The sequence below is a fragment of the Panicum virgatum genome, chromosome 3N (assembly GCF_016808335.1).
Source record: "Panicum virgatum strain AP13 chromosome 3N, P.virgatum_v5, whole genome shotgun sequence".
In the NCBI taxonomy this organism is placed as follows: domain Eukaryota; kingdom Viridiplantae; phylum Streptophyta; class Magnoliopsida; order Poales; family Poaceae; genus Panicum; species Panicum virgatum.
Genome location: NC_053147.1, coordinates 6,569,956 through 6,593,490, shown reverse-complemented (window position 1 = coordinate 6,593,490; position 23,535 = coordinate 6,569,956). Strand labels below are relative to the sequence as shown.

General features: G+C 42.9%; 2 protein-coding genes across 3 annotated transcripts; one reads left to right on the top strand and one right to left on the bottom strand.

The window, feature by feature from the left end:
• Nucleotides 1-419: 419 nt before the first annotated feature.
• On the bottom strand, nucleotides 420-17,140 carry LOC120667118 (ABC transporter D family member 1-like). Of its 2 annotated transcripts, none has more exons than XM_039947156.1 (26): nucleotides 16,962-17,116; nucleotides 16,632-16,780; nucleotides 16,249-16,519; nucleotides 15,584-15,808; nucleotides 14,620-14,817; nucleotides 13,990-14,444; nucleotides 13,100-13,238; nucleotides 12,941-13,019; nucleotides 12,467-12,705; nucleotides 12,060-12,364; nucleotides 11,762-11,867; nucleotides 11,504-11,668; nucleotides 11,089-11,188; nucleotides 10,895-11,003; nucleotides 7,574-7,664; nucleotides 6,030-6,154; nucleotides 5,790-5,939; nucleotides 5,621-5,693; nucleotides 3,140-3,320; nucleotides 2,894-3,052; nucleotides 2,126-2,272; nucleotides 1,834-2,040; nucleotides 1,531-1,703; nucleotides 1,390-1,442; nucleotides 1,210-1,288; nucleotides 420-1,022 (listed from the first exon to the last, which is right to left on the bottom strand). In XM_039947156.1, exons 2-26 carry the CDS (start codon nucleotides 16,691-16,693, stop codon nucleotides 936-938), a joined length of 3,978 nt encoding a protein of 1,325 aa, XP_039803090.1. In that variant the 5' UTR covers nucleotides 16,694-16,780; nucleotides 16,962-17,116; the 3' UTR covers nucleotides 420-935. The 2 variants fall into 2 exon arrangements, with proteins under 2 accessions (XP_039803090.1, XP_039803091.1); XM_039947157.1 differs by having other exon boundaries at nucleotides 434-1,022; nucleotides 1,531-1,685; nucleotides 16,962-17,140.
• A 3,945-nt stretch (nucleotides 17,141-21,085) lies between these two features.
• On the top strand, nucleotides 21,086-23,433 carry LOC120667117 (transcription initiation factor IIA subunit 2). The gene is made up of 4 exons (XM_039947155.1): nucleotides 21,086-21,298; nucleotides 21,551-21,688; nucleotides 21,806-21,856; nucleotides 22,959-23,433. The coding sequence occupies exons 2-4, from the start codon at nucleotides 21,560-21,562 to the stop codon at nucleotides 23,103-23,105; spliced, it is 327 nt and encodes a 108-aa protein (XP_039803089.1). The 5' UTR covers nucleotides 21,086-21,298; nucleotides 21,551-21,559; the 3' UTR covers nucleotides 23,106-23,433.
• The last annotated feature ends 102 nt before the right edge of the window (nucleotides 23,434-23,535 follow it).

The following is a 23,535-nucleotide window of genomic DNA, read 5'->3' as shown; positions in this document are numbered from 1 at the left end:
GGGTGCTAAAACGTGTTGATAAGATAAAGAGGGGTAGAGATAGACCTAAACTGATTTGGAACGAGTCGGTTAAGAAAGACCTTAAAGATTAGGGTATCTCTGAGGAGTTAGCTTTGGATAGGAGCGCTTGGAGACTAGCTATCAACGTGCCTAAACCATGACCTTTATGTTTTTTGGGTTTCATCTCTAGCCTATCCCAACTCGTTTGGGACAAAAAAAAAACTATGTTATTGTTGTAGTATCTCTCGTAGCAGTACCACGTCCATTAACTGTGGGTGTAATTCCAGTACGAGCCAGCAGCCCGCACCTGTTTTGGGTAGGCCAAGACATTATCATAGCAGTTTATACTCTCAAAAAAGATGCAGCACATAGTTCCAGTCACACGAAATAAACCGAGCAAGCATGGGCTGCAAATTTCGTCTTAAGGAAGGCATGGCCGAAAAGGATCAACACTTAAACAAATTATTGTAATTTACATGCATGCAGGTAGCCGCCTTTTGCACATACAGATACAATACAGCATCTACTCTACAAGCCGCTAGCCATTGCAGCATCCACATTATTTATTGTTTTACCTGTGATAGTATATATCTACTGCACTACACAGAATCTAATGCAATGTAATGTAATGAATCAATAGGTATCTGCTAATTCACAAATGTTCTCTTCTGCTCTGCAGCTATCAAACTCTGAAGCACCTCTACAAATGATACCTTACCGCATATCATTCATAGCTCACAATCACCTACACCACCTTACCTTGCCGTAAGCTAAAGAAAGAATGCTTTGTTGTTCTACAACAAGCAGATTCTGACAAGATAGTTATTCTGACATTGCCACTGCCTATTATCCAATAATCCATAAGCAATGGCAATGCAATAGCTGCTTGCTTTTGTACACGCAGCTGACGATTGGCTCCCAAGGGGTGGCATCATTCACTGCCGGATGGAACATAGCTCCCAGTTCCCTTCGCCATCAATGAGCTTCAGCTCCAAGGCATGGAAGGGTATCAGAGCAGGCCTCTGTAGACACAAAAAAGTTGAGCCAAATCTGAATCCATTCCTGAGGGCAAGGTGTCAATTTTTGGACGACCATTTGACTATAGACAACAATTCACCATCTTTTTTTTTCTTTTAAAACATGATGAACAGAACAGTTCGCCATCATAAGAAGTTTTATGTTATCGTGGGGGATTATCCAGGCACTTACTTGTGAGGAAGTGATCACAGTTATGCCCATGTTAGTTGCAAGCTTGTACAGATGCTCTTCAACATCAACACTAGTAGCACTGCAATCAAGGATAAATTTTAGAACCCACAGTAATTGATCAGCAAACAGAAATAAAAATAAATGGAAAAAACAAAAATTGCATTGTGACAGAATACATACTTGGTGCACTCGTCGAGGATACCAAACTTAGGATGATGGAAAAACAAACGGGCCTGTAATGAAGATGACAGTATTTTCAATGAACTCAACAGCGTACAAAATGAAAGAACAAATAAAGGTGGCTTGCCAGTTAATACTGACCATTCCAAGCCTCTGTTGTTCTCCTAACGACAGAACATCTTCCCAATTTGGTGTAGAATCCCACCCTTCTCTTTCTAGAAGATACACAAGACGCACATTCTCTAGAATTGTCTTCAGGTGATCATCAAGCAGGACAGAAGCACTAGAGCTGTTGCCTATATCATCACAGTTGCCCGTTACCAGGATAAGCAATAAAAAAATTTAGTACTTCCTTTTAATTGGCATCCTTCTAGCAAATCATAATACTAGGTTCAAACTTCACTAATTCAATGGACAGATATTTCAAAAAGAAAGTGGACTTACTAGCTTGCTGTAACAAGAGAACTTTCATCTCCGCCTCCTCCCTTGAGAGAGGGTATATGATCTGATCCCGCAGAGTACCCAGGCTGGTATATGGACGCTGAGGGACATGAAACATCCCTTCAGAGGGCTTGATAACTTTCCCAGAGAAGGTGGGCCACAAATCTCTGAGCACTCTAAAAATAGAACTCTTTCCACTACCATTAGGACCTTCAGTAAAGATAAAACGAATTCTGTTAATACAAGTGCATTTCAGAGAAGATAAATGAAGGTTGCCTGCAGGAAGACTGCATACCAGTCAGAAGAAGGCTTTTCCCTTGTACCACATTGCATGACAGTTTGCTAGCCAATATCTTCTGTGATGGCGTTACAATGTCCACTTCATGAAATGAAATAATACCATCTGAGGCTGCATTAATGGCATTGGAAGACACCATGGTATCTGGGGGAACAGTAATTTAAAAGCATTTTCAGAATCGAAAACTTAACGAAAGGCCATATCATCAGCCCAGTGAGAAATTATGAACAGAAAACGTCAACTCTGGCACTCAGCCCAATTATCGAAGTTTTCAACTTTTTCAGGGTGGCAGCCATTAACTTTTCTGTGCCAACTCTTGGTGTTAATGCAAACACAACTGTAGACAAAACATATTAAGAACACTGCACCATTTTCAGTGCACTGCTACAGTCTTGCGATTTAACTTGGCATGATGCAATGGTAAAAAGAAATGCTATGAGAAATTGAGAATGTTGTTTCATAAACTTCACGTTACAAACTTTTGGGAGGTAGCAAGCTTAACCACAACATGCTGAGCAGGATTCTTGGTATAAACATGCTGTACAAAAAATGCTAGTAGATTTTGTAGAGCAAGAATTATGAAAGCTGACAGGTCTAACAACAGGATTAATAACAACCCTAATAGATTATGTTTTAGTGTTAGGTTACTATATTACGCGCAACTAAAATGGGATACATAATTTTTTACTAAAAATATTGATACTTCTAATTAGAGAATTTAACATGATTGTTATTGTATATTAAGTCCTAGCCAACTGAACTTACTCCTTTGAGCGGCACGTGTAAGCTCCTCAAGCTCAAAGATTCGGTTAATCCCACCAGAGAGTTCAAGGAACTTTTTATGTAACTCAAGAATGTCGCCGAAGGCTATGAAGCTCTGTGACACCACTGAAGCCAAGAACCGTAGAGCATGTGCTAGCTCTCCTGTTACACAAACCAAAGGAACAATATATTTGGAGATAGTTAAGACAAAAAAACAATCTGAATGGAAGAGTTGTGAAGATAAGTAACCTTGAGTTGAGGTCAAAGCTCTATCTCCCTTGTGCTCCAAAGCATATAATAGACTAAGACCCCATGTCACATTGTGAGGAAGTTGCTTTGTAACAAAATCATCAACAATACCATAAAGCCATTGTTTCCTCAACAGAATCTTTGAGTGGTTAAGTAACTTCACAAATTTAGCCTCAACCATCTGATATATGAGAAGAAGAAAAATGATAAGCAGAAGAGTTAAGTTCATGTCATCTTATAAAATAAGGGTAGCAAAAGCTATTGGCGAAGAAACCTTGATCAGTTAGAATTTGTCAACATATCATGTGTGTTAGAACTGCAAATGGAACAGTTTTTAAAACACTTTATTAGAGTATATTTGGTAGTATAGGAAATATCCCAGGAAGGCTTCTTGCCCCCAAGTCTTGTACCCAATATATATACGCCCTCGAGGCTCAATGCAACAACCCATGATTCATACGCAATCTATCCCTCCTACATGGTATCACGAGTCTAGATGTCTAACCCTAGGGTTCTGACTTCCGCTGCCCTCGCGCCGCTCCCCGGGGAGATCGATCTCCACCAGGGCTAGCGCCCTCGTAGGATGCGCGGCTGATCCCTCCGATCTGCCTCGCCCATCGTAGTCAAGCAGCAGCAGATGACCTACCTCTCCCGTGGCGATTTGATATCATCAGGCTAACTCGTCGTCCGTTCCCCTCGTCGCACCTTCCTGCCCATCTGGCCTAGTGCCGCCCCTATCTCCTCTTGCGCCGCTGCCGTCGCTGCATTGAGCGCGAGCGCGCGGCTGCAGAGGTCGCACGGGCGGGTGTCGGGCTGCTGCGCCAGTGGATCACTAGGGTCGAGATGCCAGGTCGCCGCGCCGCCTGTTAACCGTTGTGTTCGCTTGGCTGTGGATGATGGCTAGTGCTGATTTATTATGAGAGAACAGTACTGCTGACTGGCTGGTGGCTGGTGCTGATTAAGTATGAGAGAACAATACTGTTGGCTGGTTGGCTGACAAGCTAAGCGAACACAGTGAACATCGTTGCTGGAATACTACACCCCACTCGGGCCGGCGCTCTCATCGAGATCCATCGTCGGACGGACTCCATCAGGGCCATCTCGTCCCGCCCCATCCACCATGCCCCTTCACTGCCATCGCTGGCGGGCCGCGGCGCCATGGGGCTCCGTATCCGAGGTTCATCTTGCTGTTGTATTTCTTTTTTTTTTCGGTCAGAGATTTGGTTTGTGTCGCCCTGCAATTTCGTCATAGGTGCATCGTCGACACTCCCGAGGACAAGATTATCGCTGCGTCTTCCTAGGCTGCAGCACCAACGCTCGTAATCAGGCCATCACCGCTGGTGTCGCCACCTTTTCAGGCGCTACCCATGCTGCGGGTCCGCTTTGTCACGCTGGCTCCTGGTCCAAGTCTGCGCCTATTGACGCAACCTCACAGACACCGCCATCGATGCTGCTAAAGGAAGATGTTTTTGCACAATCGGTTTAAAGTCCTGCTGAGCTGATCGGCAAGAGCCCTTCTCCACGGCTTCGACCATGTCCACCTAGACCTCGGCTAATTTGGCTTGAGGGGCTATCATCTGCAAGAGCTACTCGCTGGTTTACACTCTAGTCAAAGCATTCGCACCGGCGTTCCGATTGCGGGGGATGTCTCCATCGTTCTCCAGCCTGACTGGGTTGCTACCGCTACAACTGCGGGGATATTAGAGTGCATTTGGTAGTATAGGAAATATCTTGGGAAGGCTTCTTGCCCCCCCCCCCCCCCACCCACCACCCCCTCCCCCCCAAAAGTCCTTTACCCCTATATATACGCCCTTGAGGCTCAATGCAATACAATCCATGATTAGTACGCAATCTATCCTTCCTACACACTTAATGGTTTCTGCAAGTGCCATATAGAAGCATCAGAAAATGGAACTGCTGGTTCTCCATCCTATCTCTTCCCTATTCCATCTCATGTACACACGGCGTGCATAAATAATCCTCGTCGATCTGGGATAATGATAACAATTTTATCTCATTATCTCTAAATCTAACACGTCAGAAATATTGAATCAAGCTCCTACAAGCTACTCTTAAGACTAATACAATTTAACAAACATCAACTACGCCAGGAAAGTGCGACAAGGTATGAAAGCAAACTACCTAAGGCAGAGCTAGAGAGTAAACACAATAAAGCAGTAAGCAATATCTGACTTCAAAAGGCTAATTATCCATTTGATCAAAGTGAGAATGTAGTTATAAGTTCAGCAGAGTTTTTGAGTCAAAATAAGCTTCTTAAGTCAGAATTGTAGCTAGCCTTCAACAACCCACTATTTACCAATCATTATACTTCACAATTGAGATTAAAATAATCAAACCAGAATGTAATTAACTGACAGTATTAAACACATACTCCACTGTATGTGTTTAAGTCCATCAGTTAATTACTGGAATATCATTGTATGAACATGAGCACTATCCATTTAATGCAATGGGACTCACAGCTTTTTCTCTTGAACCACCACCAAAGAAAGCAATTGATTCAGCATGTGTCCGCAGTCTCGAGTGCATGAACCTTGAAAAAAAAAACTCATCAGATTAACGCTTTAGATTCTTTAAACTGCACAACAAGTTGGCTCTGCCAAGATGCAGCAACGTATGCAGTATTTACCTGAATGTTCCTTCAAGTTCTTGTTCTTGACCTGAGAGATGACCAAAATCAGGGGATACAGCTCTCAGAAAGCCCAAACCCAGTAACATGTAAGCATATAGTATGGCAACTCCTCTTCGTCCAGACAAGAGTTTCATTCTCCATGTAAACCTGGTGAATTCGGCTGGAATTATCACACAATGAATTCTAGGGTAACTTCAACCATGTTCACGATTATTGATAGATACAAGGATAGCTCACCAAAGAATGTCAACTAGTGGTTTTACCATTCCAGTAACTAGGCCAGCAAGATCAGTGGTCAACTTGTCTACATCAAGTGTTAATCTTTGGTCTGCATCAATACTTTTACCCGACATGTTGAATACCTGAAAATACATACCAGTATAACTTGGCTTCAAACAAAACCAGAGTATTACCTCTGTGGGAAAACAGAATATTCTACTCAAAGTCAGATCCCCCTGCACAACATGAGAATACAGAGCGTGGACACATTTTTAGGAAAAACACTAAATATCATTTGAGAAGGGTGGGCCTGGCACAGTCGTAGAGTCTCTCAACTTGTGTCCTGGAGATACTAGGTTATGATCAACCTCCTTGCAAAATAAGCAATGGTAAGGCTGACTAGAAATTCCCTTTCCGAGAAACCCACCCAGTGTGGGAGCTTTCAGCACTACGCCCTTTTTTTACTGAAATATCATTTGACCAAATGTCTGTCCAAACCACATTAACGAGATCTAGTTTAACAGAAAATGCTTGTGTTCTTTCTTGATGTTCACTGTGAATATTAGTGGCCAACAACAGAAAGGTAAATTTTTGCTCTTGAAAGTATCACAGAACCTTCTGAAGGCTTGATGCTTCTTCCTGTCCATCTTAACCCTAAAACATTTGTCATGACTCCACTATGGGTAGGTCATCTCCCACTACTTAGTTTTTTCATCTTCACACGAAACTAGGAACAAATAAATGCGTTGGAATCAATGGAAAGGACATGGGACGACTAAGTCCACAGCTCCCAGCTCAAACCTATTCCCTTGTTTTTACCCCCCCCCCCCCCACCCCACCCACCCACCCACACATTCCCCACCCCACCCACCCACCCACACATTTTGAAAGCAATGGAGGTTGCGTTCCAGGCTGGGTCAATACGCACAAAGTTGATGCCCACCGGAGTGCTGTAGGCGAGCATGTTGTTCCCATCATGCAGACTTGCAGAGTGGAGCATCGATATTACAACTGTTACAGTAATCTGTTTTTTCCGATAAGGTCCAGTTTATAATTTGGAGGAGTACTGTTTTATGATTTAAGTAAAAAGAGAAATTTAACTAGCTTAACCGTGTATTTGTCATTATCGGGATCGTTTTAGGCAATGGAACAGCACTAGTTTACCTTGCCGTGACTCAAATATGGGAATAGGTCTCCTTTTTAGGTTTGTGCTGTTGGAGATAGCCTTAAACGACCATAATTCAAATTTCAAACAGCCAGCTCTGTGAGGCATGCCCATACTAGGATAGTTTGACGAAATAAGCATGCCTAATTGCCTAAATGTCCAACAATGCAACAACCTCAGTATTTCATACTCTACAAAGCAGTCTCTAACTCTCCACTAGTACAAATTGGGTCATGCATAAATGATGCAATCAAATGAATATCAGAACAGCAATAACACCACCTACAAAGTCTGCATACCATAACTAGAATATTGAGAAGCAATAATGTGCAACAGATTAATCAGTAAAGGAAATTAAAGCAATAATGTGTTTGTGTGTTTTTACTTGAGGATATACCTTGTAGAAGGCATTTCTTTTCAAATAATATCGAAGCAAATGATTGGTCATGCGAATCCGCCATCCAAGGGCAAGTTTTGCGGTAAGTGTCCTGTACAAATAAGTGTTATTTAAGACCCTGAAAGGGTTAAACTTGCGTACCCAAAAAAAATTAGTTTAATCCTCCATGAAATGCTCTCGCTAGAGAAACTTTGGTGATGATGATGATAGCATACTATACAAGTCGCTAATGTGAACATTGCATGTGCTTCATTAAAACTGAAGCATATGGTGATTGTTTATCTCAATATTATCTGCACAGTTGGTACAGGTCAACGGACCAAAGATAGGGCACTCACACTTGGCCAGCTGGCTGAGGGCTCTTCTCCCAGGCCATAAGCCAACACTCTGAGGCTGGTTGGAGAAAGAGAGAGACTGAGAGACTAGGTAACTTCTTTGATATATAATAGGCAAGGGACTCCTGGAAAGATGGAAACTAAGTAACTAACCACCTATATCCATGCACTAATCTACTGAGATGTGCATGCAAATAAAAACCAAATCCAACTTTCTAATATTAACTATTAAGGTAAGATGAAGCATCCAAACAACTAACAATGTGCTGTCCTCATCTATTGCTATGGAAGCTGTTGCTATTTTTCTGCATGGCTGCCCTTGCAGACTGTAGGAAGGATAGAATTGGTATAATTGATGGATTGTATTAGCTTGAGGCCTCAGCCGGTATATATAAGAGTACAAGACTTGGGGTGCAAGGCAACCCCACCGGATATGTATGGCAGTCCGGATACAATATCTAAACTACCAAATATACTAACATCCCCCCGCAGTCACAGCGGGAGCACTGCAGACGGTGAGACTGGAGGAGAAGCCGAAGGTAGGAACCGACGGACTGACATCCCCCCGCAGTTGTAGCGTCGGCGCAATGCGGATGCTGCGACTGGAGAGAACCGGCGAGAAACTCATGCGGATGGTAGCCCTTTGTGCCGATGTCGAAGAAGCCGAACTGGAGCAAGTAGCCGTGGTCGAGGAAGTCGTGCGTAGGGTAGCCGTGGTCGATGGTGAGCTGTCGAGGTCGCCGATGGTAAGGAGCCGCACAGGAATCCGCGGGCGCACGAGGAAGCGCCATGGTGGAGGCGTAACGGAGACGACGCCGGAGACAAAGACGGCAACGCGTCGAGGCAGTCGAAGAGAGTCGATGCCGCAGTCGACGCAGACACGTCATCGAGCAACACATCCCCAGGTTTGCCAGACCCGTGAATGCATCGGGGGCGATGGCACGCACCGGTGTTGCCAAGACTGGACGTGCGAGGGAGAGTGCACCACCAAGACGCCGTTGTCTGAGGGACCAGCAGAGAAGGCCTCCACGACGGTCGCAGGCGCAGAAGAACGGCGAGGAAGACGATGCCGATGCAGCCCGCAGTTGCTGGAGTAGACGAAGGGGTAGAAGTGGACGGCGACGATGGCGACGAGGTGGTGCTGGACGAAGCGACGAGGTAACCCCGGATGATCTGGCGCAAGGCCTGATGAACCGGAGGACGCGGCGGCGGAGCTCGAAGAAGGCGACAAAGAACTCGAATAGCTCGGTGAAGACCATGTGCGCGCAAGGCGCGCACTGACGTAGTCGTAGACGATGTCGAAGATGCGGTCAAAGTGGTCGGCGTGGACGAAGTCGAGAACGTAGTCGGCGGCGGTGAAGATGCAACGACGAGGAACACCACCCTCCATACTCGGGGAAGAGGTGCGCAATACGATGATGGACGTCACAGGAGCTAGGTGGATCGCGCACGTCGGCTGATCAGACCGAGTATGTGTGAGGCGAGACGACGATGGGCGAAGTCGGTGGAGGCGACGACGAGCCGGCGAAGATCGACGTGCGGACGAGGCGACGAGGTGGGCGGCACAGATGGGCGTCCCCTAGGGCACCGTCCATGTCGCTATGCCGCACAGTCGAAGACGAAGAAGAGGCCGGTGAAGCCGATGCTGATGTCGAAGTAGAGGCGTGCGGTCGACGAACGGTGGGCGACTCAATCTCGAGCAGTGCTTGAGTAAAAAACAGAGGAATTACCAAAAAAACAAATCAGCAGCAGCTCGTGTAGCACCTCTGGGTGCGCGTAGCGCAATCCTCTCAATCTCCTCTTTTTCTCTCTCCCGTCACGGTCAATGACCGCATCTGAAGCGGAAGAAACAGAGTGAGAGAGGGGACGGCGGACGGCGATGAGGGAGGCGGGCGGCCGGCTCCCTGCGGCGGCGCTGGAGATCCTGCGCCGGGCGGCTCCCCGCCGGGAGGGGCCGCGGAGGGGCGGTTGAAGCCGGGCAGCTCCCTCCCTTGCGGCGGCTGGAGCCCGCGCGGGGAGAGGCGGCTAGAGCCCACGCGGTGAAGGGGCGGCGCCGTCATGCATGCCGCCGGCGACGAGGTCGACGCGCTGTGTCGGGGCCCCTGCTGCCACCACGGCAGCACGGGGTAGGGCACAGACGCCGGAGGAGACTGTGGCTGCCACCACGGTAGCGCAGATCGGGGTCGTCGACGACAGCTTTCATGGCGGCGGTGGCGAGGTACGTCACGATCTGCTGCTGCTAAATGGGAGGACGGCGGCGGATTAACTCGATCCGCCGCGATGGAGGGCGCTGCCCCCGGCGGAGGTCATGGGGGACCTCCCCGGGGGCGCGCTAGGAGGCCGTCGAGGGGGCGCCCTGGATGGGAGCCGTGGGGGACGGCCGGCGGCGCGCAGGAGGCAGGAGGGGCGCCGGCCGCTAGGGTTAGGGCAGCGGAAGATAGCTTAGGATTTCAAACCCTAATCTCGTGATACCATGTAGGAAGGATAGAATTGCGTAATTGATGGCAGTGTTCTAAAAAACATTTTTAAACGTCATTTAATCTTGATTAAACGCTGAACGGTGGCCAAGCGTTGCGTTTAATCACATTGTCGTTTAATCACAACACACGTTTAATCATGTTCAATCTACGTTTAATCACAAAAAACTCGAAACCATAGGCAAGCGTTCGCCTAGCGTCTAGCGTTTTTTAGAACCTTGATTGATGGATTGTATTAGCTTGAGGCCTCGGCCGGTATATATAAGAGTACAAGACTTGGGGTGCAAGGCAACCCCACCGGATATGTATGGCAGTCCGGATACAATATCTAAACTACCAAATATACTCTAACACAGACTATGTCTCTTAGTGCTTGTGGCCACATGCACAGCTGACGCCCCATGTAAGCAGTACGCTACAGCTGCTGCAACAAGACCTATGGAGTCCATGTATAACAATTATACCTAGTGACAAATCTCTTAAATGAAGTCAATCAATTCAATGGTTACCTAAGAGACGGTGCCACAAAAGAATTTGCAGCACTTTGCAGAATACTGACACCGATTAGACGAATAAAGGCAGCTTTATCCTGCTCCAAGACAAACTTCACAGTTGTCCCTGACAAGATGAGACGTATCATATGAGAAATCCATTTGCACCTTTACGAGCAATGAAAGATATACAAAGGATGAAAAGGAAGAACCATTCAATGAAGCAATACGATCAGAGATCCATGTACGAGAGAAAACAAGTACGGCAACAGCAAGCAACTGCCCGCCTTGTTTATCAAGCAGTTTAGGAACCTGGGGAGGAAAGGAAATGAGAATAGCATAAGAATTTAAGGGTGGATTAACATCAGGGACAAAATTCCTAGAGATAATTTAAGAGTCATCATCAGATCTATGTGTATAACATTCTTTTTTCAATAATTCCTTAGTTTGTAGTGTATTAGTATACTTGAAAAAGGTAATAGCATGTATAGATGTTTTTGTTCAAACAAGGAAGCAATTTGGTACCAACAAGCAAAGGTATCTGAATTCTAAAGTAATGACTGAACATGAATTATTAAGAACAGAAGTCTAAAGAGGAACTGTGAGGCACAAAGGAGAACAGCATACCAGTATTTTGAGCATTGCGGCTACTCTGGGAGGCAAAGGTCTTGGGTGGCATAGTATATGTGGAACGCGAGATGTCCTTACTGCATTTTCTATTTCCACCTTAGGGGAAGATGCTATGACCTCTGTAGAGTACGAATGGTCCTTGGGCCCCAATGAAGCATTGCTCTGGTGAGGAAACACCCATAAAACAGAAATATGAGATGAGCTGTGCCTCTGAATAATGATGGAACAGAAATTCAGAAGATCAAAATCATATACCTTTGCCCTGCTCATAAAAGCCCTTTGAACAGTCAGTGCATCAGACTTACGATCAGTTTCTGATACTGATAAATCAGACTCTTCAGTGGAAAAGGATGAGTCATCCCTGCAAAATTAGGTGTATTTTATAGTGATAAAGGGCGTACCCAGTGCCGTAGGCTTCCCGCACTGTGCGGGGTCTGGGGAAGGGTTGTTTTTAAGCCCCAAGCCTTACCCACACAAATGTGCAGAGGCTGGGGGTGTATTTTATAGTGATCAAAAGCACAAACATTTAACAACTTATTTCAAGGGTTTCAACCTTCTATGCTGAACATTCCAACCGCCTTCACCATCCAAGGACAAAACAATATCATGAAATGCAACTAAAGCTGGGCGATGAGATATTGTTATGCAGGACGTGCCCATAGCCCGAACCTTTTTGCAAAAACGTTCTTCCATATCAGTTGTCACAGCACTAGTGCACTCATCAAGGATGGCAAACTTTGGCTTATGGTAGAATAACCTGGCCATTCCCAATCTTTGTTGCTCACCAAGGGACAGTTCGTCACCCCAGTTAACTTCCTTATCAAGAGGATAGCGTTCAAGCAAGTATTCCAGGTCAACCTGTGAAAGGAGCATGGTTAGAAATCCAGCAGGTTCATGTGCTCAGAGTTGCAGCTCAAGAAGATACAATATCAATGCAAATATCAACTTAAAAAGCATTACATTCTTTAGCAGGTCCACCATGCCATCAAAGGTAAGTGGTTCAATCTCCTGATCTTCTGTAAGAGGATAGATTAGTTGTTCACGTAGTGTTCCAACAGCTGTGTATGGTCTTTGAGGAACATAAAAGATCTCCTTATTTAGATCTGAACCAACACCAGGTTTAACAATGTGGCCTGATACCAGTGGCCACAGACCCCCAAGGACCCGGAAAAGGGAGCTTTTTCCGCTACCATTGGGACCTGGAAGACGAATAAATCCGTAAAATTGTAAGCGTAGTGGGATATGATTTTGAACAGATGTTTTGTACAAATAGATATACACATTGAGTTTGAGATCATAATGAGATATACAAAACAGAATCTAAGATCACCCAAGAACATGTCAACACTACGAGATATCATCACAGAAAGCAGTATGATAGTTAAGTCACAAGTCTAAATTCACAATAGCAAATGCTTTATAGAAGAAGATTACCAGTGATCAATAGATTCGAACCAGTTTCTACCCGGAGAGTCAAATCGTCAACCAAGATATTACCTGCAGGTGTGACTACCTGCAATCACTTCAAATTAGAAACTTGGAGATATATAGCACATGAAAGTGAATATTATACTCCAACCAGCATGTTATTACCTTAACATCAGAAAATTCTATATGGTTTGCTTCACTGATATAATTTCCAGGAGAAGAATTGTAGGTTAATGATTTATCACGAACCCCAGATAGCTCACGTGAAACATCTAATAACTCATGAATCCGGTTTGCATAGCCACTGTGAAATTACATTGAAAGTCCATAGGTATCACAATCATGATCGTGCAAAGTTTCATATTGAAAAGCAGCAGATGAGCAGAAATGCATCTGAAACACAAAAGGGGCACAGGAACGACCCAACCAAAGTTTTTCTTACAGAAATCAAAATTACTGCATATTTTCCATGCAAGGCGACATTCTCCAGCTGTGTTATGCATAAAGTGCAGTTGCTACCTAAATAATCGTAATTTTTTATGGACACCAGTGCAAAACTTTTATGGCTCTGCCAGCTCTCATCTACTAGAATACAGAAAAGCACCTAAGACAAAATGGAATAGGTCAAATCAAATAGAAAATAATGTGATAAGCTGCACAATTTATAAGTACTTCTGAAATTTCCAAAACACAGGTCGGTAACATATCAGGAAGGATGTTAATAATTTCCAGTTGTGCTCCATTAATGCATTACAGTGCTACAAAAGGATATAATGCCTTCAGCTTGGAACAATATTAAACCATTAAACAACAAAAGAAATATATGGATCATAGCACCAAAATGGTTTCCTGAAATAAAGTCATTGCCAGCCTGTATTTGTCCGAAATAATGGAACAGGAAAGCGTCACTATTATCAAATGCAAAGGCACAAAACAAATCGAGACTTGATTGTATAGCACGCATTACCGTCAGTAACTTTTGAAGCAAAGTGTCATCTTCCATTGTTCAGACCTATAAGGTGTTACAAATTTGTAAAATAGATGGAAAACTGTACCTCAGGATATTTAAACGTCTGGAGCTGATAGAAAGGATCCCAAGGGACTGAAACAGTGATATGATCACACTTGTATGATATCGAAGATTGCTCAACATGTCAGCCCTTCCAAGGGTCGATGAATCAGGTCTAAGGTTGCCAGAGAAGAATGGTTCAATTATAAGGACAACTGCCACAGTGGCACCAAAATACTTCAGAAAGAAATCTTGAATCATGCCGAACCACCAGTTTTCATGACGCACAAGATTCAGATGCTCAACAAGAGCCTCAAATCTCTGCATAATATGATATGCTTCTCTATTCTCACCACCATAAAATGCCACACTCTCAGCATGTGTTCTTAATCGCGAATGAAGTTGGCGATAGTCTCCTTCTAGTTGCTGTTCCGTGGATTTCAGCTTTCCAAAAGCAGGAGAGAATTTCCTGATTGCCCCACCAGCAACTAGTACATATGCCTGAAAACATTTAAATATTAAGTGATATCACTTTCTAAGTAGTGAGTAGGGGAAGAAACTGGCTATCATTACAAATGCACTAATGTCACAGCTTCGGTAGAGGTTATTTATAGGCTAATGCTTCTTATATAAGTAAACGAAGCATCATTACCAAAATATTGTATCAAGAACTTACCATAATCCAGAACACGTATTTTGGACTGGCATACGAACAGAGACGCCACGTATATATTAGCCCTTCTGCAACCGCAGCCAGATCATCCTGTACAAGCTCACTTAGTTCAGAAGAGAACTTTGGGATATCACTAGCAATCCTTTGCTCCGGGTTTGATATTCGATGATCCACATGTGACATTTTGTAGTAAACCATATTCTGGACATATAGCAAAAAAGGGCATGAAAATGTCTTGTTAAAATTTTATTTCAAAAGGAGAAGTGTTAAATTAATGACAAAATAGCCGCTAGCCTGTTTACTAAAAATGCATGCACGAGTTCAGGCAACCGCATTCTCATAATAAGACATGAAAGAAAAGGAAAAAATATATAGCTGCTAAAACCAAAACCAAATATAAAGTTCACAGCCTTACAGTGATACGACTGTAAGTTCTCAAATTATTGCATCCTTGCTTGAATGTTAAGGAGCAAATAATTCAAGAAGTTACAGCACATCATACTCCAAAAGTAATTAGCACTGGCATAAATTAAATAGAGACCGACGAATTCAACTATTATAAAGGGTGGTAGAAAAAAGTTACTGGTAAACCTAATACTATAATTGACCATCATAGAAACGAAATTCATCTTGAAACTGTAGGAGAATACTCACATGATGGAACATAGCCCACTATCCTCTGTATTATATGGAATTTCTCGCTTTTATATAGAACAGCTACAGTGTTTTATCGTGTGATATTTGCTGCACTGATCACTACTTTTATAAACGGTCCCTATAATCTATCATAATACCAACAGAAATTAGTCCATTGATAAATGAGAACTTAGAAAATACTCTTTCTCAGTATTCAAATTTAACTATACTCTTCATGGTATTCTGAGGAAAGAATGCAAGTGAGAAATGTGTGCACTAGGAAGTAACACAAAATGGAACCAATGCAGAAGCAGAATTGCAGTAGAAGTACCTCAAAGTAATCAGCATGGGCGATATCTGTTAAAATTTTCTTGAAATGAAAACTTAAAGACCCTGTTAAGTATTTTGATGTCTGATATAATGTGGATTGGAGGAAACATAATATAAGGTTTTCTATAATCAAGCGTGTAAACGTTGGGACGCGCCGAAGAAATGCTGCTTTAAACAAAAAGCCTTGAACTTTTGCTAATCTATGCCCAACAGCAGTACGTAGCACCTGCAAAAAAAAACATACAGTGCTGTAGATCATTAGTAAATATTCTAATACTGTAACTCCCTAAGATAGTATCACATCACATAGATGATATTAAAAAACACAAGTTTCTAGCAATGGTCAGCATAAAATTTTTTAGGCGTTCAAAATCTTGTCAACAATACATATGAAAAATGCATTAGACATATATTGTTTCTTTTCTACTTTTTACTAAAAAATTGATTTTGATAACTTCCTTCATAGACATGAGATCATTTAATTGCTTTCCTCATTGAGAAATTAGGGGGGTAATACAGATTTATTCACTAATGCTTCCTTTATATGCTGGCAGTAATAGGCCAGTAGCAACATTAGAATCACTTGTGGCATGCGAAAAGCCCAAAAAATATATTTTTCGTTTTTCATAAAAAAGTATATTAGTCACAGAAAATGACAGAATTTACCGCTGTTAATATCAAGCCTAGAAGGTAGCGCGTGCCATTGGGACCAATCTTCTTGAGCAGGATAGCAGTTAAGAAATGCAAAGATTTGAGCCCACTCTTTTTCTGCCTTGTTACAGCCAATCTACCACTTTGACTCAACCCATCCCCATTGGTGGCCAATGCACTGGCTTCGCCCGCCACTGAACGCCTCTTCCGCTGGCTCTGGCTTGACCTGGCATAGGCCAAAGCTCCACCAGCAATCAGCGCACCAGAAACAACCGCGAGAGTCCTCCTGATTCCGCAAGAGAGACGGTGAGGAAACAAGCACTGCATTTTCACAACGCAATTGGAAAGAATGGCAAGAAAAGAAAAAGGAGCGAACTTTGTGAGCAATCGGAGCAGACCTCCTGGAAGCCAGAAGTCCCCGTCCGCGGTCCGTCAACTGCAGCAGCTGCAGAGACGGCATGTCGCCGCCGCGAGATGGCCACCCCGAGATCTCACGTATGGCAGCAAGGCGGAATCAAGGCGTCCCTCCCATCGCCACGGAGCATCGCTGCAGCCGAAGTGGACAACAAAAAGGAGGTCTTTTAGGCCAGGTCAAGTCAAGCAAGTAGCCAGGCGCCGGCAGGAGGACATGACCGGAGAGAGGATGAATGGGCGAATTCGGGGGCTGAATCAGGCGAGCGGCGGACCTGTGGCGGGAGGTGAGAGCAGGCGGTGAATTCAAGGGTTACCTCGATCTCGGCGGAGGGGGCCTGATCGGAGAGATCGCCCGCCGGCGACGAGAGGGGAGGAGTAGATGCCGCGAAGCAGGGGAGAAGAGGGAGAGTAAATAATACAGGGAACGGTTGATGAGATTTAAGAGAGAGAAAGAGACTAGTACTGAAGAGAGAGGCTGACAGCGCGACGCGATAGAGTCATCAGAGAATCCTCCATGTGAATCCAAAACCTGCTACAAACAAACTCTCGTACGTCGAGGTCTTGCTAGAAACTTTTACCGAAAGCGTCCCGTTGTATTCCGTATTTGAGTTTACGGTTACTCTCTTCCTTGATGAGTTGAAGTATCAAAATTCTCATGTGTTCATTTCTCTTTATTGGCATTATTACTATTACTATTAACTATTATACACAAGAAACAATCCAGAAAATGCATGGGTATGGACAAAACTTGTGTTTTTCCTTTCCCGAAATAAAACAAGACAAAGATAAATACTTTTTCTCCACAAAAATGCATGAGCATATATTCCTTACATGTGGCTCAAGAGTTAAATGAAATCACAATCCTCATGGTCCTAAAAGTCAACCACAATACAACCAAGACAGATCATCTAGATCGGGTCTTGCCATGTCTCTTCACTTCGAAGATTTGTCATGGAGAACCTCTTAGAGTTTTATCTTCACATAAATTACCTATAAAAACTATTTCCCATAATATTCATAACTTACATGGCAAGGAAACATTGCAGCCGTATATTTTATGCAAGTTAGCAACAGAGTATATGAAATATAGAGGGAGTATGCATAACTACAACAACGATGAAAATAAGATTATTTGGAGGACCATGATGCTAATGTACCGTGTTAGTTGTTGTGTCAATTTTTTAAGGGGTGGATTTCCCTTTCTTGTACTTCGAAGCATTATTCAATGCTGTTGGGCCGTTAAGTTGAGGAGCTTACACGGCAACCCGGGCCTTGGCAGCTGCATATTTTGCCCTTTGCATGGCGTGTTGGGCACTTTTATATATGCGGTTAATTAGTTTCATTTTCCTACTTCTCTGCAAGCAAGAAAACTTAACAGTGGGCGTTTTCTAGAAGCAGTTTGTTCGTGGCTTGCTGTTAAAAATTAAAGCAGAGTTACAGGGCCTCTTATCTGTTCATGTTGCATAATCATGTCGCCACAAGCTTGTAAACGCTGATGGGTTATTTATTTTTGGTATATGCTAGGTGATGATAATCCGAGGTGATTATGCTGTATGGGTTTCAGCTTTCTCACAGTCCACAGCAGATTTTCTACAACTCATAGTAATTTTTATCACAGCTCAACCAAACAAAATATAGTTGTGCTAATAATAAAAAAATAACATCGTCAGATTTTATCCACACACGTAAACATGCTCAAACACATCCAACTGATCCTGATGGATGCTTGCGTTGTTCATGGAGGTCGTCATCCGGTCAGCAGCACCTACAAACACAGGTGTATAGCTCGAACCACCGAGCGAAAATTAATGCATTTATGCCTCTCAGGTGCAAGTGCCAATCGTATGAATCCCAGTTCTCATGCTGCTCTCTAGTAGTTTCAACTGTTGAGCTTCAGTTCAGGAGGACAGAATTAATAGCATAAGATTGACTAATCTTAATTAAACGAGGTAATATTAAAAAAAAGAAATTCATGACATACTAATAGCAATCATACACTTGTATCCTATAAGCATGCACATTATTCCTTCACATGTCATCATTTCTTTTTCTTAAGTAAAAGCCGGATGCGCCCACAAATACCCATGCATGTGCATTATGACCGACCCTCACACGCCCATGTGGGCATAAGGTTGATGAGGAACACAATTTCATTATTATGGATGCAAATTTTCTTTCCACTTGGTCATTAGCTTGACCCAAAACACATCTAAACAAATTAATACATATTCCTGTAAAGAAAATAAACTGAAGGAATGACCAAGAACCATTCATTTGTTACTCAACCCCATAATATGTTACAACTTATATTTATGATTCAAGGACGTAGTTGTTCTAAATAAAACATCGATAATGCATATACTTGCACAAAACTGTCCAATCTACAGAAACATTTCTAAACTAAATATGCTCGCCTATCACTATTTTAAAGAGGTACTCCTCTTAGATAGCAAGGAACTATAGTAAAAGAAAAGTTCAAAACTATGAATGAAGGTGGAGTAAATAATGCACAAACTATTAATTTGGACTTAACATTAAGGTTGACCCATTTGCTTCATCATCTATTTAAAGCTACCATCGGTCATCTTAAAATTTCGAAATTGTAACAAGAGCAAATTTGCCAAATGAAGTAGATACACAAGGCAACAAGAGCAATTTTAAATAGTAGAAAGATGTGACAAGGGAGCTCCATACTTGTTTTTGGATGTTTGGAGATCAACCTTTATAATCGGTTGGACCGTGGTGCCCAAACCCAAGGCAAGGGTGGTGGATATGGATTTGATGTGGTAGACCTCTGCTAACTCAGACTACCGGACTTCCTTCCTTCCCCATCTTCCACTCTTCCATTCTCCGGTCTGTGCCACGCCTCCGCCCGACGTTGCTCCGACGAGATCTAGCCATACCACACCTCTGCACAGCTCAGATTGATCTCTTTATCTGTTAGTCGGTAAGGAACCCTACCTCGCCTACTTGCTTGCTCTTTGCGATGGATTGCTAATATCTTTTCCTTAACTCGTGTTAGCATGAGGTGAGGGTAGCGCCCGAATTCCATAAATTTTGTTTCTTTTCTCGCCAACCCGTCCAGTCCTAAATTGCATCGTACCAAAAGAAGTAGCGGACCTAGATTTTCAAAATTAGATATACATAATCTCTAAAAATATTTTTATACTTCATTATATTCTAAATAAAAGTTATTATGACCAATTTGAAATATTAATTATTTCACCAGCTATGATTATTTTCCTTATGACTTTTGTGCATCATTACATAAATATTAGTCACATGTCATCGTTTATTTACATGGTTATGAAATGATCATATAATTTAAACATAACATATTTTAGATATAAAATGTACATGTTAATATATATGTTGTATATAACGTGTATTGTTTTTTCAAATCTTCCCCTTATATGAGCTTCCATATTGTTTTTTCTCGTGTTGATTCTATCTAAAGTTTAGTATGCTTCATTACATTCCATCCCTCTTTAGGTAATAACTTCTCAAGAATGGATAATAAAGATTTCATATGTCTTATGTATAGTCATCTAGCATTTTATTTATATCTTATGTTAGTTGTTACATTGCTAGCATATAAAATATACATCAATAAGTTTTTTTTGCTCCACTGTATGATTTGAAATATTGCAGGGCATGTTTTTAACATAAAGGTAGAATAAGACTTCTTTTGCTGAAATTATTTGATATAATATTAGCAAATTTGCTTGTGTGTTGCTCCTGGTGATACTGTGAAGCATCTTTTAATCTTATCTACTTAAAGATCATCACCATATAGTTAAATTTTACGTGAAAACATCTCATTGAAAATCCTTACAAATAAAATTTTGACCTCTAACATTTCTTAACACTTTTATACATGCCTCCCATCCTCCATACTTAAAAAAAAACCTCCCATCCATTCTTCACGGGGCTGGCTATCGCGATCTTGACCTTAGCAACAATAAGGGTGTCCATTATATTAGCATGCTGTTTGTCCATTCTTAGACCAATATTAATAGCCTGCCGTGGTGGTCTAGAAAAAATTAAGAACATCTCGGTAATAGTAGAGGCCTTGTTTAGATGGTGTGAAGTGTCGCATCGGATATTTTCGCATATATTTGAAGTATTAAACGTAGATTAATTATAAAATAAATTACATAATCCGCCTGAAAACTAGGAGGCGAGCTTATTAAGCCTAATTAATTCATCATTATAGTATATGTTACTGTAGCACTTTAGTGTTTACTCGTGTCTAATTAGACTCATTAGATTCGTATGGCAATTTACAAACAAACTGTGCAGTCAATTTTTTATTTTGACTATGTTTAATTCTTCATGTAGGTGGCGCAATATTCAATGTGATATTTTTGAAAGTTTAAATTTTGAATCTAAACAAACGAGACCTCAGTCAAATTTTTAGACCGTGATGCTACATAGGTGTGGCAGGCTCGCTCAGGGGTCAGGGCTCGGGGCCTCGGGTTCATCTATCTCCTCCCTCTGTTTCTTGAACGGTTGAAGTGGAACCTTTCCCTTCTCTCGGACTCTCTCCTCCCTTCTCTTTCTTCCCTCGCGGCGGCGACGACTGGGCGAGCGGCGGCGCCATTTGTCACGTCTTCGTCCAGACCCTTTGCCGGCGACGAGCATCCTCCAGGTATGCCCCACGCCCCCTTCTATTTCCTTCTGCTGTGCGAGACGGAGCACCCCAAACCCTAACAAAGCTATTTGTGTTCGGATCTGAATCCAGTTACAATACAGTACCTACTAACTTCGATTTCGTTTGCAAAAATTATCTGGTGTACATGTGTACGCCCATGTCCTGCTCTGGGTCCGCCCGAAAGGGGAACGGAAATCGGAAACCCTGCTTCTCTTCTGAGTTCTGACTGCCGTTTGCGTGCTCTTGCAGGCGGCGGCCATGGCCACCTTCGAGCTCTACCGGAGGTCCACCATCGGCATGTGCCTCACCGAGACGCTCGACGAGATGGTCTCCAGCGGCACCCTCAGCCCGGAGCTCGCCATCCAGGTCCTCGTCCAGTTTGACAAGGTGAAGCGCCCATCTCCTTGCGCGTGGATTACGTTTACTTTATTCCCTTTTGGTGCCTAATCTCCTACGGGGAACCTGTAACCCTGGTTGTCTGTGCCTCTGTGGATTTCGTTTTAGTCTATGACGGATGCTCTGGAGAACCAAGTGAAGAGCAAGGTTAACATCAAGGTATGTTAATGCTCTAGTCATGCATACCGAGTAGATTTTCCATTGCACACAACTTAACTTGTTCATTTGGGACGAGTGTTCTTGCGTAGCTATATCCTTTTGAGGCATGATCAATATGTTCAATTTTCTAGGCGATTATATACCTATATTTTGTCTCATGTTGCAATTAGTCAGTTAGATTCTGTGCCCACATCTTGGTAAAGGCGTGGCTTAAATAGACCCCTCCACATACTAAGGACTATACTCAGTATTCAGTATTGGTGATTTTAAAGTTGTACTTGAAGCCTTGCATTTGATGTTCTGAGTTCTTGAGATTGCACAAAAAAGGGAACACTAGAATTTATGGAAAAGAATAGCAAATGATGGCAAGGTGTGAATATGATATTTGGGCACAACCACATGAGAGCCTTTTAGACTTCAGCTGCCGCGCCCTCCCTGAATCTGTCCCTGCCTTTGTTTTTAGAATGTCTCAAGGTATAGAAGATTTCATAGGTGGAAAAACTAGGTCAACCGTAACTTTTAACACATTTCTAAATTTACAAGCATAGGGCTTGTGCAACAGTCCTGGCATTTTTTTTCTGTTCCTGATTGCTGCCCTGGCCGAGCTGCAGTCCATGCATTTGGATTGCTAAATTTTCTTGCTTGCAGTAGGCATTTCATGGATATAATTTGCAACCTTGTGTTGAACTGTTAATGGGCTTATCTCATGCAGGAATTGCAATGCATGAGATCGTTCCTGCTGCATGTTGTGGTTATAATTGAGCGGATCCAAAAACAACTTTTTTCCCGTTCCCTAATGCCTCCATACGAGCCCTAAGCATTCCGTCATGTTGGACGTAATCCTGAAGTCTATAATAGATATCTTCTATTTAGTTGTTTTGGTGCTTAAAGTTTCCCTTTATCAAAAAAAGGTTGTTTTGGTGATTACATGAGATGATATGATGGTTGAGATGTTTCCCAGGCTTAATGCTAGCATTTTACCACCAAGCTCCACAGTTCTAGTTGGGCCGGGGGCTTCTCCTCATTTGGCATGTTTGTCATTGTGCTTGCATTGCACTGGCACCTTGTACAGTTGCTAATGCCTTGTCTCTTTTATTTGCAGGGCCATCTGCACACCTACAGGTTCTGCGACAATGTGTGGACCTTCATCTTGACGGATGCACAGTTCAAGAATGAGGAGACCACCGAGCAGGTGGGCAAGGTGAAAATTGTGGCCTGCGACTCCAAATTGCTGAGCCAAAGCCAATAGAGCCCTATGCTCGTGGTGGGGTGGGGCTTGTCTGGGCACCAGAGTAGCAGTGCTCTGTTCAGCTGCTTCTTTACCTGGCTCCTGCCTGCATTTGCGTTGCTGTTAGTGATGTATCTTGTATACAATCTGCTGGTGTTATATATACCACCAACCAACCAGAGTATGTCATAGTGTGGTATGACAGCAAGCAGATCTAAACCCTTTTATTTGAGTTGGTAGTGCATGTAACAATTTTCGTTGTCGCTTGAATTTGATATGTTGTTGATAATATGGTACTATAATTCATCAAATGACTTGGAAAGAATAGTAGTAGCTAGTTGACGTTTAATTTTTGTGGAATCGTCATGCTTTAATCACCTACTGAAGAAGAGTTCGTTCATTATTTTTGCTTCTGTATGAGCTTGTTCACCGTTGATTGTTCAACTCGTCT

What these genes read in the sequence shown, in the direction of transcription:
- LOC120667118 (XM_039947156.1), bottom strand. Translation starts at nt 16,693, where the DNA reads ATGCCGTCTCTGCAGCTGCTGCAGTTGACGGACCGCGGACGGGGACTT. An exon ending in CCGCAATGCTCAAAATACTG is followed by an intron (nt 11,189 to 11,503) that starts GTATGCTGTTCT and finishes TTTCCTCCCCAG; the next exon opens with GTTCCTAAACTGCTTGATAA. An exon ending in CTGTGATCACTTCCTCACAA is followed by an intron (nt 1,023 to 1,209) that starts GTAAGTGCCTGG and finishes TTGTGTCTACAG; the next exon opens with AGGCCTGCTCTGATACCCTT.
- LOC120667117 (XM_039947155.1), top strand. Translation starts at nt 21,560, where the DNA reads ATGGCCACCTTCGAGCTCTACCGGAGGTCCACCATCGGCATGTGCCTC. An exon ending in TCCTCGTCCAGTTTGACAAG is followed by an intron (nt 21,689 to 21,805) that starts GTGAAGCGCCCA and finishes ATTTCGTTTTAG; the next exon opens with TCTATGACGGATGCTCTGGA. An exon ending in AGAGCAAGGTTAACATCAAG is followed by an intron (nt 21,857 to 22,958) that starts GTATGTTAATGC and finishes TTTTATTTGCAG; the next exon opens with GGCCATCTGCACACCTACAG.